The 18,033-nt window shown below is 31.8% G+C and overlaps 1 protein-coding gene across 9 annotated transcripts; it reads right to left on the reverse strand.

Annotated features, from left to right (window-relative positions):
* Positions 1-9,346: 9,346 nt before the first annotated feature.
* SRT2 (sirtuin 2) lies at positions 9,347-17,738 on the reverse strand. 9 transcript variants are annotated; one of them, XM_090306118.1, is made up of 13 exons: positions 17,447-17,588; positions 17,059-17,144; positions 16,935-16,972; positions 16,188-16,230; positions 15,855-16,083; positions 15,672-15,737; positions 14,754-14,799; positions 12,247-12,407; positions 12,026-12,155; positions 11,284-11,448; positions 10,304-10,431; positions 9,709-9,808; positions 9,347-9,625 (listed from the first exon to the last, which is right to left on the reverse strand). In XM_090306118.1, exons 4-13 carry the CDS (start codon positions 16,192-16,194, stop codon positions 9,572-9,574), a joined length of 1,086 nt encoding a protein of 361 aa, XP_090162244.1. In that variant the 5' UTR covers positions 16,195-16,230; positions 16,935-16,972; positions 17,059-17,144; positions 17,447-17,588; the 3' UTR covers positions 9,347-9,571. The 9 variants fall into 9 exon arrangements, with proteins under 9 accessions (XP_090162244.1, XP_038902561.1, XP_090162246.1 ...); XM_039046633.2 differs by lacking the exon at positions 16,935-16,972 and having other exon boundaries at positions 17,447-17,624; XM_090306120.1 differs by lacking the exon at positions 16,935-16,972 and having other exon boundaries at positions 16,184-16,230; positions 17,447-17,602.
* Positions 17,739-18,033: the final 295 nt, after the last annotated feature.

Below are 18,033 nucleotides of genomic sequence, written 5' to 3' on the forward strand. Positions count from 1 at the left end.
TAAACATAGAAATCGATAATTCAATGAACTATTAAATTCATAGACTAGACTTCTAATCTAATATGCAAAATTGTATCTCTAATATGAAGGTATGAACTTTTTCTTGTGTAGATCGCACTGTCATTGATACTCTACAAACACCACTTTGGTCAATGGTTGGTCCCTAAACCACAACGTACCACAATGAAATGATGACGGTCATTAGTTGTGAATGGTACCAATAAAACATGAGGAATATGGGCTCGACCAATGGCATTGGAGTTGCCATTGTCCTTAAAAGAATAAAGGTGTGACATATTCCGACATGACATCCATTAATATTAAAACAGAAAAAGGATTTTTCATGTTCTTGTTTACGTGCAATAAATGCATGGACATGTGGGTCTGTCTCCCATTATAAGGAATAATAATGGGTGGACCCAAATTTTCCCTTTCTTTCTCCTAAATTTTAGTGTGTTCTGTTTTATATCCATGCTGCAAATTCCAATTGCAAAGCCAAACCTTAGACTAACTTTATAATTTTTAAAAATATTGTGTTTTCTTCTTTGCCCTTTTTGCCATTGTGGAAAGCTTTTTGGCTAAATTTAAAGGGACAAAAACACCACCAATTTGGGGATAAGTCTTTTTTTTTTTTTTTCTTTTCTTTTTCCTGTGATCTTGAAAAGATCTAGAGAGAAATACTTGTCCAATTAATCCTTGCGTTTTAGGATTACCCATTTTATAGAAGTTTTGGGTGATTGTCTTGAGTTTAGTAGTAAACTACAAGTGTGTCAATCCAAGTGATTATGTAGTAAGAAGCACCGTAGATATTGAGTTGTTCCTCTAGATCATCTTGAAATGTTATTAGTTACCTGAGAAGAGATTCCTATACTTAAGGGGAGTCTAAGTGTTTCAAGTGAAGCAGCCTTCATTTGAACACAAAAAATATTGAAGTGATATTTGAGAGGAAGTCTCACACTTAGAGAAGCTTAAGTATTCTTTATCTAAGTTAGATTGTTCATTTGTCACTGTTGAAGTTTTGTATTTATAGATAAGTGCAACATTATAAATCCTTTAATTATTTATCAATGAAATTATTTTCCTGTGGACACACTGTCCTCCAGACATAGATGGTATTACATCGAAATAAGTTATCAAACTCTGTGTTTTATTATAGGTGTTTATTTTCATGTTCTTGGAATTATAATAGCATCGTGTGTAACTTAATACATGGTGTGTCAAATAACCCTTCTTTCAACAAAAATTGATGGGTTGGCTAATATATGCGTAAAAATTGAAATGCTTATTTACCATTCAACTTCAACTTTATTAGAACGAAACAAGAATCAAATAAACCCTCAACCGGACTTATTTTCTTAATCTCACTCAAACACTTGCTGCCACACAATTGTGCTAAAAGAACTACACATTAAAAATCAAGAAACAAATTGACCCAAAAATTTTAAAGTCACAAATATATTTGGTCACATTAAATATTCGGGTCGAAACTTAGCTACAAATATAATGAACTTGTAAATCAAATCGATGGTTGGCCTCATTTTTTTTCCTTAATAAGTATTTTATTTACTTAACTATATAGGAATGAGGAACAAATTTGTGGTACCTAACCCACTCTCAAATCTCAATAGCCATCTCTTTTCAAAGTTGGTTTGCATTTAATATTTGACATTTCCTTCTCTACTACGCTACAAAACGAGTTCCTTACAGTTTTATAGGTCTTGGATATTTCTCTACCAAACAACGACACGTGTAAGCTTCCTAAAATTTGTTTGAATAGGATTTTTTTAAAAGGGTTTTTTTTTTCCTCTTATTTATTATTATTTTTTTAAGATCTTTGCTACCAATTTAGTAAAAAAAAATGTTTAGATAATTGTCTTCTAAAACTGATCTTCCATTGCTGTCTCAAAAATTTATTTTCTTTCATGATTATTCATTTTTTAGGTTAATTGAAGTTCTTTTTCTTTCAAAATTTCTTAGAAAACTAAAGTATGAGATTGCAATAATTTCGGTTTTTCATTTATTATAAGAATATTTATTATTGGGGTTGGAGAATCGAACATTCAACTTCGAAGTTAATAATGTAAATTTGATACCAATTAAGCTATACCCATTTTGACTATAAAATAATAAAGTTTTGAAACTAGCGAGAGTTTGGAGCCTATCACAACAATTTATTCACGAGTTAGTGAGATTATTAAAGAGAAGCTTGGAAAAAGATTAACAAAATCATAAAATTCATTCAAAAAATCATATAGATTAATTTAGAAGGAGATTTGAAGTCATTATTTGTTTTTTGTTTTTTTCCAAAAAACTTCATGATCTATGTTGAGTGTACCTACTTCAATGAAAGTTTTTCTTAATCGAGTGAATCTCAACTATATTAGATAGATTTCATCTGATGTCTTTGATCATATGGAGTTTTACGATAATCTCTTCTTGACATTGAGATTCAAGTTTTTTTTGTAAATTCACTACGTAATTTATATTATCGTGGTATTATTGAGAGTTTCTACTTTGTTAAGTGCCACTGCAATGTAGATCACAAGTTTGCTTCTCATATATGAAGATATCAAATGTCGTTGATTTGGCTTGAAGACAATCTTCTATGTATGATTGGACTCATTGTTAATATTGATTGACATTATTCTCAGTTATATATATAGATAGATAGATAATTGTTCTAAATAGCAAAATATATAAAAACTTAGAATATACTTAGTCGGTTGGGCACCCAATATTTTATTTTGCCTTATTTTTTCTAGGAACTAAAATATATATTATCTCATATTTAATATAAGAGAGAGACTCCACCATGTGTTCCACCATGTGCCCATATATTTTCTTATGGAAACTTTTGTGACACATGATATGACAATTTATAATGTGATCCCAATGCATTAATAACTCCTCTCTTTTTTCTTTACCCACATTTTAATGATTCTCTCGGTCGAAATAGTTTGGTAAATAATATACGATAATCAATGTCTCTTAATTAACGAATTTATTACACAATTGTATATTACAAGAATTTTTATCTCTGCCAACGTAAAAAAGCATCGACAATCTTAAGAAATGCATCGTCAGAACTTCTGCCGACATTTTTATGCATGGGCAGAAGTGCATCGACAAAACTTTTGTCCACGCATTTGATATTGCATCAACATTTCTACCAAAAAAAAATTTGTGGCCAAAAAATCATTTCTACCCACACAATGTATGTCAATTGAACGTTTTTTCTGCAAAGACGCATCTGTTTTCGCTTTTCTGTCCACGCAACTTTCTCCGTGAGCATAATACGATTTTTGCATGATATGTCGGGAGATAGTATTTTCTATTGATACAAAAATAATCGTAGATAGATCTACAATTGCCAATGTATATAAGCGTGACCATCATATATTTTTAACGACACAAAATAGCATCCGCGGAAACTTAGTCAATTTTTTTTACCCACATTTATATGTTTCGAAAACTCAATATTTTTTTTTTAAAAAAAAAAAAATTGAACAAAATATGATCAAAATTATAACAAACAAATTCAATATTATGAAAAGAAATGTATTGGAGTTTAATTCCTTAACATAAATATATCATAATAATAATAATAATAAAAAAAATAGTGTTTGTTAGCATGTTTTCCTGAGTAATTAGTTTTCAGTACACAAAATTAACAGAAAATATTAAATCGTATCTCGTTTATACATGTGAATTTTTTACATATTATTATAACAATTTTGGATAATTTTATCCATCAGTATTTTAATCTCACTCACTTTCAAGATTTGGTAACATGTTTGGGATGATTTGAAATATTAAAATCAGTTTAAGGGTTTGATTATTACAAATTCAAAATTTATAGTGAAATTACAACCATTACCATATTTTGGAGATGGTTTTTTTTCTGATTTACCTTGAATTTAATAATTTAGATGCGAGAGCAAGATTTAAGCCTCAAAATAATTTTTTACAAGAAAGATTAAACTAAACCCAAATTAAATTCAAAACATTGACCCCGTTTGGTAACCACGTCAGTTCCGTTTGATAGCTATTTTATTTTTTTGTCTTCGATTTTTGAAGAATAAGTCCATCTCTTCTCATTTTCTTACAATAATTTGTATTTTTTTTAAGTGTAAGAGTTGAATTTTTAACGAAATCTAAAAGAATTTGGTTTGCTTTTTGAAAACGCTAGTAAAAAGTAGATAACAAAGTAAGAAATTTAGAGATGGTATAGAAATATTTATATGTTTAATTTTAAAAAACTATTACTAAATGGGGTCTTAGTTTTTCGTATTTGGTTTTTAAAATTAAGCTTATAAATACTATTTCTAGTTTTCACCTCTAAATTTCTTCCTTTTTTATTTACTTTTTTACTCATGTTTTCAAAAATCAAGCCAAGTTGGTTTTTGAAAACAAAAAAAAGTAACTTTTAAAAAGTTGCTTTTGTTTTTCGAGTTTGACTAAGAATTAACCATTGCACATAAAAAAGATGCAAATCATTATAACAATAAAATAGGCTTAATCTTCAAAAATCAAAAACAAAAAACAAAATGGTTACCAAAGGAGACTTCAATAACTTTTTTTTTTAAGTTGGCTAAGAATTCAACTATTTTACTCAAGAATTAAGAAAATAAATTTATTTTTCAAAAACTGAAAACCAAATTGTAATCAAACGGGAGCTTAATATATTGAAAACTAAAGCAAAATAAATATACAAATATAAAACTCAAATACTAAAATAAATTAAAAACGGAAAAGAAAACTTCGGAAAATGTTTTAAAATGTGAAAATTAAGTGGTATGCTTTTAAAGGAAAAAAAAATTGTGGGCTAAAGGAGAAATATATTGATGAGTAAAGTGCGTATAAACTATAAAGGAACAATATAATGATGGGATGGGACCAAAAAAAAGTGAGAAAAGTACACAATGGAACATAAAGAGAATCATTCAAACTTCAAACATGCTTCAATGACCAAACAAGTAGCGGTAAATTAGAGTTCTCGTCACATTTATGATTGAAATTCAAATTAATAAAAGATAGTAAACACGAGTAACGAGTATTCGAACTTCTAACCACTTAATCAATTAATTAAAATGATCAAGTGGTGAGCTGTTCGAATATCAACTCTCGCATATTATTGATTAAAAAGAATAATAATAAATAATGATTAGTAGAGCTGGTAGCAATGATTGCTTTATCGTAAGGTCACAGATCAAACTATAATATCGATGATTGAGAGTGTTGATACAATTACTCAATTTTATTTTAAGAATTTATATAAAGTGAGAATAAATCGATAACACTAATAGGAAAGAAGTTTTTAGGAATTTGATTTTACTAACGGGTCATACAAGGTCCATAAATTAATAAGGTCAAGAAAGTTTAGCCATTAGTCACATTCAAGTCAACTAAGGATAAGATTATGAAGGGAATCCTTCAAACTTCAAAGTTGATTCAATGGTTATTAACCAAAAACAATAAAAATAAATAATAAATAATAAATAATAAATAAAAACTAACATATTAAGCCACTAAAGGGGAGAATCACTTTGGCTAAGGAGGGAAAATTCCTACTCCTCAAGAACCTTTCGTACTTGAGTGACAACGACGAACGTGAGAGAAGAAAATAACTCTGCAATTCACAACCTCAGATCTTACATCAAAAAGAGACTTATTGGTTGCCTTGTCAACAGCCTCCAAGCAATCATATTAAATCTAAGATTTGAAATATGGAGCGAGTAAATACTCTTGATGCCAAGATATACAACCATCACTTCAAGAACTTTCACCCCACAATAACATTAGAATCATTAGTCCTCCTCCCGTAGATGATTCTATAAATATTTCTAATCATTTGAAAAGTAGATCTAATAGGAGAGAAAATTGCTTTCCTATAAGTATTATAAGGGTCAAATAAACTTTAATATAGATTTTTTTTAGAATAATGTAGTAATCCATATGTATGAGAGTGTTGCATGAGTTAAGTTTCTAGTTCACTACGAACACAATTATTTTATTTTATTATTTTTATAAAAAATGAACTAAAGTCAGGGAATAAATAAAATGAAAATAAATCCATAATGTTATTGAAAAAGTGAAAGAAGTTCATAGAAAATAATTAGTTTCAACAGTTTGGTCATACAAGATCCATAGTCAAGAATAATGTGTATACAAGTCCTTTGAAAAATGAGAATATAAAAGAGAATCATTTAAACTTGAAAGTTGGTTCAATGACCAAACATGTAATGTCAAATTTGTCCTTGTCTAAATAATTCAAAATTCATCTAACAAATAAGAAGCAGACAAACAATCAAAACACTCTCAAGAAAAGGGGGAAATGTGTGACTTGACAGTGTCAAAATTGACTTTTTACTCTCTTTCTTCTTCTTTTTCTTAAAAAATAATAATAAAAATGAGAAGAAATCGAATTTCTACCTTTAAGATTGGTACTACATACTTTATGTTAATCGAGCTAGACTCATTTTGACACTTTCGACTTCTTTTTTCATCATTTATTTAAACCTCAAAGAAACTTTTATTTATATGATGGTAAAAATTTATCATGAATTAATTAATTAAAATAGTTTAAAATTATCAGATTTTTTTGTACTATATGTAAAGTGCAGAAATTGAACCTCAATATTAAAAATTTTGTGTTAGTTGAATTATACTCATAAAATATTTATTAATATCAACTTTTAATCATCGCAATAGACTATTTCATAATTGTTCAAATTTGTCAAATAATAATAATACTAATACTAATAATAATAATGATGATTTTTACCTTCAAAATAAAATTAATAATGATGGTTTATTTCCATCCGAAAAAATAACCTCATTAAGCAAATGAAGTAGAATCCTTTTCTCTATTAAATACCTTTTGAAGTTAAATTATAGAAAATACACTTAAACTTTGATCATGATTACAAAAATTCTCAACTTTCAAAATTTTTCACTAATGCCCTCAAAATTTCTGAAAAAATAAAAACAAAAAATACCCTTAACATTAATCTTGTTGTTTAAAAAATACCCCAACCTTACAAAATTTCATTGACCCTTAAATTTCTATTTTTTTTTTTTGAAAAGATATCAAGAATTCTCTTGCTCTCGGTATATGGATGAAAATGATTAGCACTAACTTAAGTTGTATCCATACCTATGACCTTTCAAAAAAAAAAAAATAATAATAATAATAATAAAAAATATCCTTTTAACTTTAGTATATAGATTAAGATATGAAAGAAGTGAATCAACAAAATGAAAGAGGATAAACAAAATGACATTTCTCAAAATTGTTTTTATTCGAAAAGACCCTATTTTCAAATAAACTAGTGATAAAAGATATATTTTAACTTTTTTTTTTAAAAAAAAAGTTTAAAGGTATTAATGAGACTTTAAAAGTTAAGGATTCTTTTTTTTTAAAAAAAAAAAAAAACTAACAGTTATCCTTTAAAACTAATGATCAAGATATTTCTAAACTTTTTTTTTAAGTTCAAAGTATAAAATTTAAGGGTATTTTCTATAATTTAGTCTTTAAAATATATCCTCATATATCCTCAAATAACTAGTGGACATTGTGATTAGTTGAAAGAGATAACAAGAAATATATTAAGAATAAAGATGTGGGGGGAGAAGACTATGCAAAGATATCTCTTCTTCCACTTGCAAAAGTGATGCATTCTCATGTGCCTAATTAATACAATCACATCTCTCTTCATTATCAATAATCATATTTTTCATCTCTCTTTCTCTAATGGGGCAATCAAAAAATAAATTGTGGGATTTGGTCAAAAAGTTGAAGATATAATTTTGTAATGGATTCATTGCCTGGATCTGCTAATCAATTATGATCTCAATTGTGATTTCAAACATAACCACCCTTAAATATTCCAGTACTAAATCACAATCAATGTTCATGTGTTGCCAGATGAGATCATATGATTTAATCACAATGAAAAGTTAACATTCCATTCATGTGCTGGAAAATTTAGTAAGGATATAAGTATAAAGTATGACAACCTTTTCAAAACCACTAAATCATAGTTGTTAAAATTACTTTAGAAACGATTGATTAGAAATTGCTCACCTATCTTTGTGTGCGTCCTACACGTGTCACGTCCAACTCCAATGTGTTGCACGGTCTGTTCATGCCCACATCTCGTCTTGCCACCCAACAACCATGTGTTTTCGGCTAAGCCATCTTCATAATCGAGCAGCTCACGTGGGAGAGGTTTGTCACGAGTTTATTTCATGAGATGTGGAATGCTATGAAGTTCGAAGGAAACACGAGACAAGCAAGCGGCAAAAGGAGTATAAAGAGGACATAACTAAGTTGGAATGGTGGATGGGTGGTCAACACCCCCACGACCATGAGGATGGCATAATCGAAAACAAAGCATGGTGCAAGACGATCATCGCTAGTGGGAGGCACAGCAAGATATGTGTGGATGAGCAGGCGTGAGCGGACGCACAACACAATGGTGGCAACCATGGGGCACGCGCAGGTGGACGAGTGCACGGACACGGTGAGGGTGACACTCATGGACTCTTCACGGATTTTTGGACTGTGGAGAAATTGTCAAGTGTTGGAATGGAGTGATAACTGAAGTGAAGACAGTCGAAGTGGGCAGCAAGTTTTGGCCAAGTCAAAGGGGCGGTGTTCCTAAAGAATAGGAAGAAGACTTGGACGAAAGTCAAAGTGTGGAGCAAAAGTACATGAGTTAGGTACTCCAACAACCCTACAACAGTGGAATGGTGGCTGGTGGATTGTTGTATAAATCAAACAAAATAGTCTCTTGTGTAAGTAAGCTTAGAGAGAGAAGAAAAAATTGAGGATTTATCCCCTTTGCTAATTGTGTTTTCTTGTGTTGAGTATTTGTGTTTCTTCTAGCAATCAATCATGGATCCATTGAGCAAAGATGACTACTAAGAGAAACCTCTTGAGCCAGGCCGAAAGGTAAAAAATTTGGTTCAAGTTAGCAAAAATGGAAAAGCAAAAAAAAAAAAAGAGGAGGTTTTTCAACAATGAAGATAGAATCAAAATTTTGAAAAATGAATAAATTCTAAAAACAATATTTTATTTAAACAAAATATAACAACAAAGCTTTAAACCTTAAGCCGTTATTTCGACACCTTGAACTCTTTGCCTTATAAAAAAGAATCGGAAATGAATGGATGGTAAGAAAAAGACCTCAACCCTATACTGAAATAGTAAAATAAATAAATAAAGTATTAGAATTGAAATGCAAAGATTAAAAACGTAAAAATTAAAAAAAATAAAAAAGGAACAGAGGAACAGAGGAAATGTATCCACAGCTAAAATGTCAACAAAAATGGAGAAACGAAATGCAAATAACATGAAATTATTTACTTATTATTATATTATTATTTTTGGAAAAAAAAAACAGATAAGAAAATAATCTAAAACTGTGACCAGTCCATCGAGTTTTTGCTATTAATAACATAACAGTAAAGAAATCCGTTCCGCGAAAGTACTTTGGGAAAATATATAGTAGATTCTCTACTGAAAAATATGAAAGAGCTGTAATTGAAACAGACACCTGAACTGATGTTATTGGAGCGAAGGGATGCTGAGGGAACCCATATGAAGCACTCTGGGCATGATCTGTATGAAATGGCAAAGCAAATTATAGGAATATAAACACACGGGGAGGCATCTTTCAGAGAGAGAGAGAGAGAGAATTGTACCTCACCCAACCTAGCATTGATTTTCAGTGATACAAAGTCATCAGCCCTTGTAACACCTACATTTACAATTCCAGTAGCTGCACCTGCCTCGTGAGCGGCTCTGAGATATCCAATACCAAGAGTTAGAGAAGCTCGAAACATGGAACAGAATGAATCGAACACAGATTTGACTTGATCCAAAAGATTACAACTCTTTACTTCCTTAATATATTACCAACATTTTCGCTTACATTCAAGTTCCAAATATTAGTTTGATGGGACGTAGTTTCAATTTCGATACTAAGATTTTAAAAGTTTCAATTCAGTCTCTATAGTTGGGATTTAGTTTCAGATTGATGCCTATGATTGGAACTTAGTTCCAATTTAGTCCTTCCATAGTTTTTCGTTTCAAACTTAACCAATTTTCAAGACCAGAACTATCGACCACTGGAACTGTCACTGTAAGAAGATAATTTCTATTCTATCAATATACCATTCCATTCAATCAAAATCTGTTTCTTCATTAAAAGAAGGATACCTTAAACACTAATTCCCAGAATTTTAATTTTCCAATGAAATTTTCAAAAAAGTGAAAGCAAAGAAACTAAGAACGTACCTCACTAGCCGATAAGCAGACATGGTCATCACAGATGACCCCAATACGAGGAAAGCATCACAATTTCTAGCAGCTTCCATCGCCTTAGTAGCCCTATCCTTTGGGACATTATCACCAAAGAATACGACCTTCAAATGAATTGGGAAAATAAAGAACACACAACATTAGGAAATAATTTAATAATATGAATATACCATTATAAACATAAAAATTTCATTGAAAAGGAGAAAAGAAAGGGAGGTGAAGAATATAGACTACGCACGAGATTTTCCAAAGAAATTGTTATTGTTCAAATACATGCACGTAAATATGCAAGCAAATACTGTAAAATCGTAGAGTCCTAAGAAGTATGAAAAGTGAATAGATATTTCCCGATGAAACAATAATCACAGGACATTGACAAATGAGAAATATTTTCCACACCAAAAGACTGTAAGTAACTAAGCCATAAACGCATAATAAGCTAATACTGTAACTCAGTGAAATTAGTATGAAGGATAGTTTTTTATCTCCCCTCCTATGGCCATTTGCTCTGTAAGTGCAGAAGAGGGAACTAGCAGCAGTATCACACTGCTACCATGAGATTGATCCTTTGAAGTTCATGTAAAAATTTAGTTTCCAATAACAAGACACGCCTTCAACCATTTACTTAAGCTATATCATGAAATACTCTATTTTCTAATAATAACCTACACATTATAATCTCAAGTAAATGAGGCAGTATGCCAGTATAATGCAATGCGACATAGCTGATATGGATTCCTTTCCTCAATGGATGATATAGCCGATATGGATTAGTAAGGAGATTCAAGTCTCTTCACAGTATAAGGGTATGTTTGCTATACAATCTGGATTCTGTTTTTTCTTTTTTTAGATTAATCTCTAGATTCAGCAAATATCCATGGATTAGCTGATATGAATAAAAACAGTTTTTGACTTTTGTGACAAATATTATCAAATAATGAAAGAAATAATCTTACATCAGGCTTAAGCACTCCATTGCACTTTTGGCAGGTTGGAATACAGAAGTCATGCTCCCAATATTTTTCATCGATTTCAATATCACCATCCGGCCTTTGCTTCATGCCAAAGCTCTTATCTGATCCTGAGCCTCCAACATCCAAACTTTCGATTGCTTCTGCCCACTGAAGCAAAATATATTTGCTGAAAGCTCAACCAGAAGTCATTCATAATCCACAAATTTTCACCTCTGATTCAAAATAAATGATATAAAATAGGGAGTGAGGAACCAAAAAATACTTAACTCGGTAAATCAAAGTTTCCAAAATTAAAAATAAATAAGGTGAAAAGCAGTAAGCAACAAGCTTTGATGTCAATCACCAATAACAATAATAAATCGAGTTTGCTATGGAATTTTAGAAAAATGTTTTTGAGTAAAGCACTACTCTTACAAGCACTTTTGGAGAATCACGACTTCAGTGCTTTCCTTAAATCAATTTAAAGTGTTTTTCAAGTACTTGTAGAATTTTCAAGATCACTTTTGACTTCGTGAACGAAGTCTATAAAGTGATTTTAACCACTCCTCACAATTCCAAAAGTCATCCCAAACTCATCCTCAAAGTTCAAGTTATACTACTTCATACGCCTATTTGCAGAAATATCTAAAAAAGATCAGCAAACATTTCATTCCATATTCTGGAGTCAGAAATATAAGTAAATCGGATGATCGTTATTCGAAGATCAAATAGAACAAAAACAAACCTTGGGGTTGAGAGCTTTCACTTGGTCCTGAAATGAATTCCTACAAATGGAAAAGCCACACTCTAAACAAATTACAGAATACACTGTTCCATGTAATTCAAGTGGATCACTACCCGCACGGTGGTGCAACCTGATATGAGAGTAAAAGTTTCAGTCTCATATAACTTCTTCAACATGATGCCAGAGTTCATTATGTGAAGAGTGGGTAGCTATCTCATTACCTATCAACGTTTTGAGTGACCATTAAATTGATTCGGCCTACTTTTTCTAGAGATGCCAGAGATAAATGTGCAGGCCCAGGCTGTGCATCTGTAAAACGTCTCCACCCTGCATAACTCCTTGCCCAATATCGACGACGACTCCGGATTGAACGAACAAACTCCTGCTTCCATGAAAACCAAACGTTTAACCTTATGAATACAAAACAAATGTCAAAATATGATGAACTATGTCATGAGTTCAAACCAAGACACCTTCCATTGTTGGTTATAGACAAAATAAATAAGAGGATGCTTAAAGACGACTTTCTTTGAAAGGTATCCCCGCTGTCTAATTGTCTTCAGAAACAAAATGATAGGGGTGATATTTCCCTGCTTGATTCCTCACATCTACCATAACTCTTCACCTTGTATTTGTGAGGAAAAAATATTTGATTCAATGCTAGTTGCTAATGATATGGTTGATCATTGGAGAGAGAAAGGTTTTGGTTATTTCGCAAGACCTCGAGAAAGCTCAAAACAAAGTGGATTAGAATCTCTTCAGACTGGTGTAATGAAGAAAGGCCTGAGACATAGGTGGAGTTGCATCTAGGCGTGCCTCTCTTGTGCTAACTTTTCCATCACAAATTCACAATGAAAGTCAGGCCTAGAAATAAAATCAAATGCTTGCTACTAGAGGCCTTCAGAGGGCAATCCTTTTCTCCTTTCTTTTTCACGACGGTGGCTGGTTGTTTAAGCAAGCTTCTAGTCCTACCTAAAAGTTTGGATGTCAGTTTTGAGGATAAATTCAAGGTTGGTAAGGATCCCTTTTCCTGTTAATCCCCTAAATTACATATCCAAGGACCAAGGGGAGTCAGACTTTTGTTGAATTTAGTCAAGTCAGGAGACCTAGAACTAATTCTCTCACAGGATGATATTCAAGAAGTAACCGATAATTCCTATTGTGGAACAGGTCAATGGCTGATCTCTTCCTTTGGCCTCAATTAGGCAACCTGATTTCTAAAATTTTGAAGATTCAATGCTAGAATACTTCTTCACAATATATTTTATTGAAGAAAACTTTAATAAAGAACAATCAACAAATGAAGAATACATGAGTGCATTAGAGAAATGGGCTTTCAGTTAAAAGAATGAGAGGTGGAGATAGTCACTGAAGTCCTTAGTAATGGAAGCCCGATGCAATTGCTAGCTAAGGCCCAAATCTTCTCCAAGAACTTTCCTTTTCACTAAAAATCCGACCATTTCTCTCAAGTCAAATATTCCATGAATCACAAAGAAAGCAGCCTGCCCAAAGAAAGTCCTCTCTATCACAAAAGGCATGGAATAAGAGCTCCTCCACAACCCTGCACAAGCTGTACAAGCGCTCTTTATCAGTCTTTTTTCTTTTTTTTGGCAAGGACCTCAATTGGACAAAGAGAGGCATGTTATTAATTGGAGAAAGGTATTTTTTTTCCCTTTGTAAGCAGGGGACCATGGGTGATGTATCCAAACAAAACACCTCGTTCCTAGATGTGGCTTTGAAGATATCCACTTGAGGGATGCCTCACGAAATTAAAGTTGTTTCTTTAATGCCAAGCACACTTGCATCAAGATGCACATCAGTACAAGAAGCCCAAGTCAGATGAAAAGAACAGGGGTACAGGCAAAACAGAAAGCAAAAAAAGAAAGAAACAAACCTACAAGGTCATTTGATAACGGTCCTATTTCACATTTCCTCTGGTCATTTCTTGTTTCAAGTTTTGAGAAACAGAAGTATTGGTAATGGTTTTGGTTTCTCACTTCTTATTTTTTTCATAAATGTTTTAAAGTTGTGTAGAAATTTTAGAAACAACAAAATCAAGTTTATTATTTCTCGTTTCCATTTTGCACTTTTTCTCCAAGATATAAATAAAATCATTATTTGATATTCTTGACTTAATTGATGATAAATATATAAAAGTAAACATAACATAAAAAAATAATTTAGTTTCTAAAAAAATAATTTTCATATAAATATTTTACATTTTAGAGAAAAAAAACAAGAAATAATCACCAAACAAATTTCATTTTTTCTTAATATAAAAATAAAGGAGAAAAACAATAAACAATTACCTAATGCAGTTTCGTTCTTCATTTAAGAAGAGAAAAAAGAAACAAATAACAAGAATGTTACCAAATCTGTATCAAACATAACCAAGATTCAAAGATCAAAAACATCCTCAGTATCAAACTCCAACCTAAAATTCTCAATATCCAGATGCTGACCATCGCTTCCAAAATTTTCAAATAGAACCAAATATCTAAAATAAAAAAAATAAAAAAAAAATTATGAGTATCAAACAGAACCTAAGATTCTCAAAATCCAGATGCCCACCATCGCTTCCCAAATTTTCAATCACTTCCATTGCAATATTGATTCTTTTATCTAAAAATGCAGATAAGGTGCTACTATAGATATTTTGTTTTTAAGTATCCAGGCAATATTATCAAAACAATGCAAAAAGAAGGTGTGACACCTGCCTTCAGATCACCTGATGTGTAATTGGTTTGAAACCAGAACTATAAGCTCCATTTGGGCTGCAGGATAGAGAAACCTTCGCGTTAGAAAAGAAAGGCAGGTGTGTATTAAAGCAAAAGAAAAATTACATGATAACATTAAAAGGTGTTAACCCAAATAATATAAAGCATGATCATCAACTAAGAAACAGAATGTGGTCAGCTTGAGAGGCCAAAAATGAATTAACATAAGTCTTAAAGACAGCAGATAGAACATTGGAAATTGACAATCTATATATACAAAAGTTTAGTTTGACTGGATGCTAACCTAACACAAAAGCATGTGCATACAAGAATTTACTTGCCAGTTATGTGTTCATAAAATGTGTTCAAACTAGAAATCCTTTTCTCATTGGATTAATAGGAATTAGGGTATGAATGTTCTGAATCGGGAGGGAAAATGGATAAGAAGAAATTTTAGTAAAGTTAGTTTGCAAAGGGAAAATGAGCAAGTGATGCCTTTTTTAGGGTAAATACTGAAATGCTGAACATCAGTGCAGTTCATAAATGAGAGTAGAAACAAAAGTAACAATCAACAAACACACTTGTCAATCAAGCAGCCATTACATGCTACAAAAATTATATGGTAATAAAATTCAAAAGCTGAAAAGGTTGCTTTGATCAGTTGGCAAACTTCAAACCGTAGAAAGTAAGACAGCATACAATAACAATGTCTCTGAACTGTAATATGCCATGCATGAAAGTTTTCCTTCTATGTATCAAAGCTGTGTATGAACGAACATGAGAGTTGGCTTTAAGTGAACTAAGCAACATTTGTATACAGGTCTAACTCTCAACGTCGATGTTTAATCATCTCACAATTGAAACGAACACAGAAGAAAAATAAATAAAAGCTGAAATATTAGTATTAGAAAGGAAGGGAAAAATGAAACCTTCTATAATCAGGAATTCCAGATTCCGTACTTATTCCAGCTCCTGTCAATACCACAAGCTTGGAACTGCAGAATGCATAATAGCATGAAACAAATGACGTGTGATGTTAAGGATTTATCATCCCCAAAGAATGGTTGTTGATTCAAAAATATTAAGATACCAATAAAGGTATGTAAATAGACCTTCGATCAAGAAAATTATATAAAAGATCAACATCCTTCATGCTAGGGGGATCTGAATCAGGAACTAGCTTCTTGTCCCTCATAAAGTTTTGGTGAGGTTTTTCAACATTGATTGACGAGGAACTAACTGAAATTTTACGTGATGTTTGGACATTCCTTGAGGAGCAAAAAAAAGGTATCAACCATCTGCCCTTTCTGAGCAATTGCCAACCTCTAGATTGAACAATATCTGTTATTGTTGAGAACAGAATAAATTATAAAGTCATTTATGTGATACTGTTAAATAGTGAAATCCACGAGATTAATTTTCTCATGAAATAGAAGCTCACTTGCCTCCCATGATGTTTCCAGGTAGCTTCCTTGTGGTTGAAGAAGACTACCGTTTAAAAAGAAATGAAAAAAATAAAAATAAAAATAAAAATAATTATTTTTTAAGAATCAAAAAATGAAAGACAAAAATGAAAACCAAACAGGAAATGTCAGTGGCAACTTAGGAGAAGATAGGTTGAGAACTTGAGATGGAGATGAAAATGTAAGAACATAAGATGGAAGAAGACAAAGGAAGTACAAAACTTCAGTGACCTTTTTTATATACTGTTTTCCATTTCTTTTTTCTTTTTTCTTTTTTAGAGAAAAAAATGAAAGAATGCATCGGACACAAAAAAATGTTCTACAAAAAGAATCCGGACAGGACAGACTCTAATATCATCCAAATATCACAACTTCTTATTAAAAAATCACCGACATAACCTTACAATAAGGTTCTAACATAATAAAATAATAATAATAATAACAAAAACAAGCATAGAACAATGAGCCTTCTGCTCTGTTCATGTATCTCAGCTGGAATTTTAAAGAAAAAATCATGGTCAGCAAGGAAAAGGAATCACCGACTCAATATCCAGAGCTCAAAAAGAATTTATCAAGGAACAAAACTTGGCTATGTTTCTCAGACTAACTATCTATCATGGAATATTTTGAATTAGACCAGAAGAAAACTAATGGATACCACCAAATTAAAGTGAGACACATTCTTCCATTTGACACATCATAATCAGTAAAATAAAAAAGAGGACGCACCAGCCAAAGACGGATTTTTTACTCAGCAAGATGCTTATCTACACAAGTTCAGTTAACAGGGTGACATAAATCAGTATTTCCAGCACTGCGAAACTATTTCTGCAGCGCTAGCAATTAATCCTACCTCCTAGTGAATGTTATCCATTTCTTTTCAGATAGCAGCAGCAGAGCATTTCTCCTTCATTTTTCATCAACTCTACAATGCCCGTTCTTCAAATCACAAGTATTGAAACCCAATTCAGGAACTACGTAGCAAAGGTAACCAAAGAAGATACAATCTATAAATGCACGAATATGAGGCAATTCATACCAATGGAACACAAACCTCATGAACTAAGCACAGAACATTCACATAGTGCAATTAGAGAAATATCTTCGGGCAATAAGAACCTAATAACCGCCATAAACCCATCACAGATTCTCGAGAAACGAAACGAACAATAAATTACCGAATGCAAAAGAATTGTAAATTCAATAATAAGAGCAGGAAGTAGAGGGAGAGTGGAGCATACGCAGAAGGGTCGATGGAACGGCAAGCGGAGGAACATGGGCACAGTTCAGAATGATCTTTTGATGAGCAAAACAGGATCTACGGGAAATTCGAAGTTTCTTTTCTGGGAAAGCTGAGGAAGACGGAATGGAGAGGCGGTAAGTGGTAGACTAGAAATTAGAACATCAGATCCGAGAAAGGCACAAGCCAAATGTGATGTGGAGACTGTATTGTACACATCGTTCTAATTTGGGCCATTCATCATACTTCCACGCTCCCTTGCTTTCCACCGGTTGTTTTCAATTACTTGATCCATCTGAGTTCATATGGCTGGGTTTATATTTCTACTTTGTAATTATTTTTTTAAATTAAATCGTAATTAAAATATAGTGCGGAAAAATCGAACCTCAGATCTCGAGAACATTATTTTAGTCATCAATGAATGTCATCATATTTTTTCAACAATTTCACTTTCAATTCTTTTAAATTTGGAGAATCATCAGCTAAATTGATAAATTTATGGGTATAAATGGATATTTTCTCTTTCTTTTATTTAGTACCACACATAATATATCATTTGAGCTGTCTTGACTTCAAAATTACTCATCA

This window comes from Benincasa hispida, chromosome 10 (genome assembly GCF_027475165.1).
Source record: "Benincasa hispida cultivar pf3 chromosome 10, pf3_genome.v1.1, whole genome shotgun sequence".
Classification (NCBI taxonomy): Eukaryota; Viridiplantae; Streptophyta; class Magnoliopsida; order Cucurbitales; family Cucurbitaceae; genus Benincasa; species Benincasa hispida.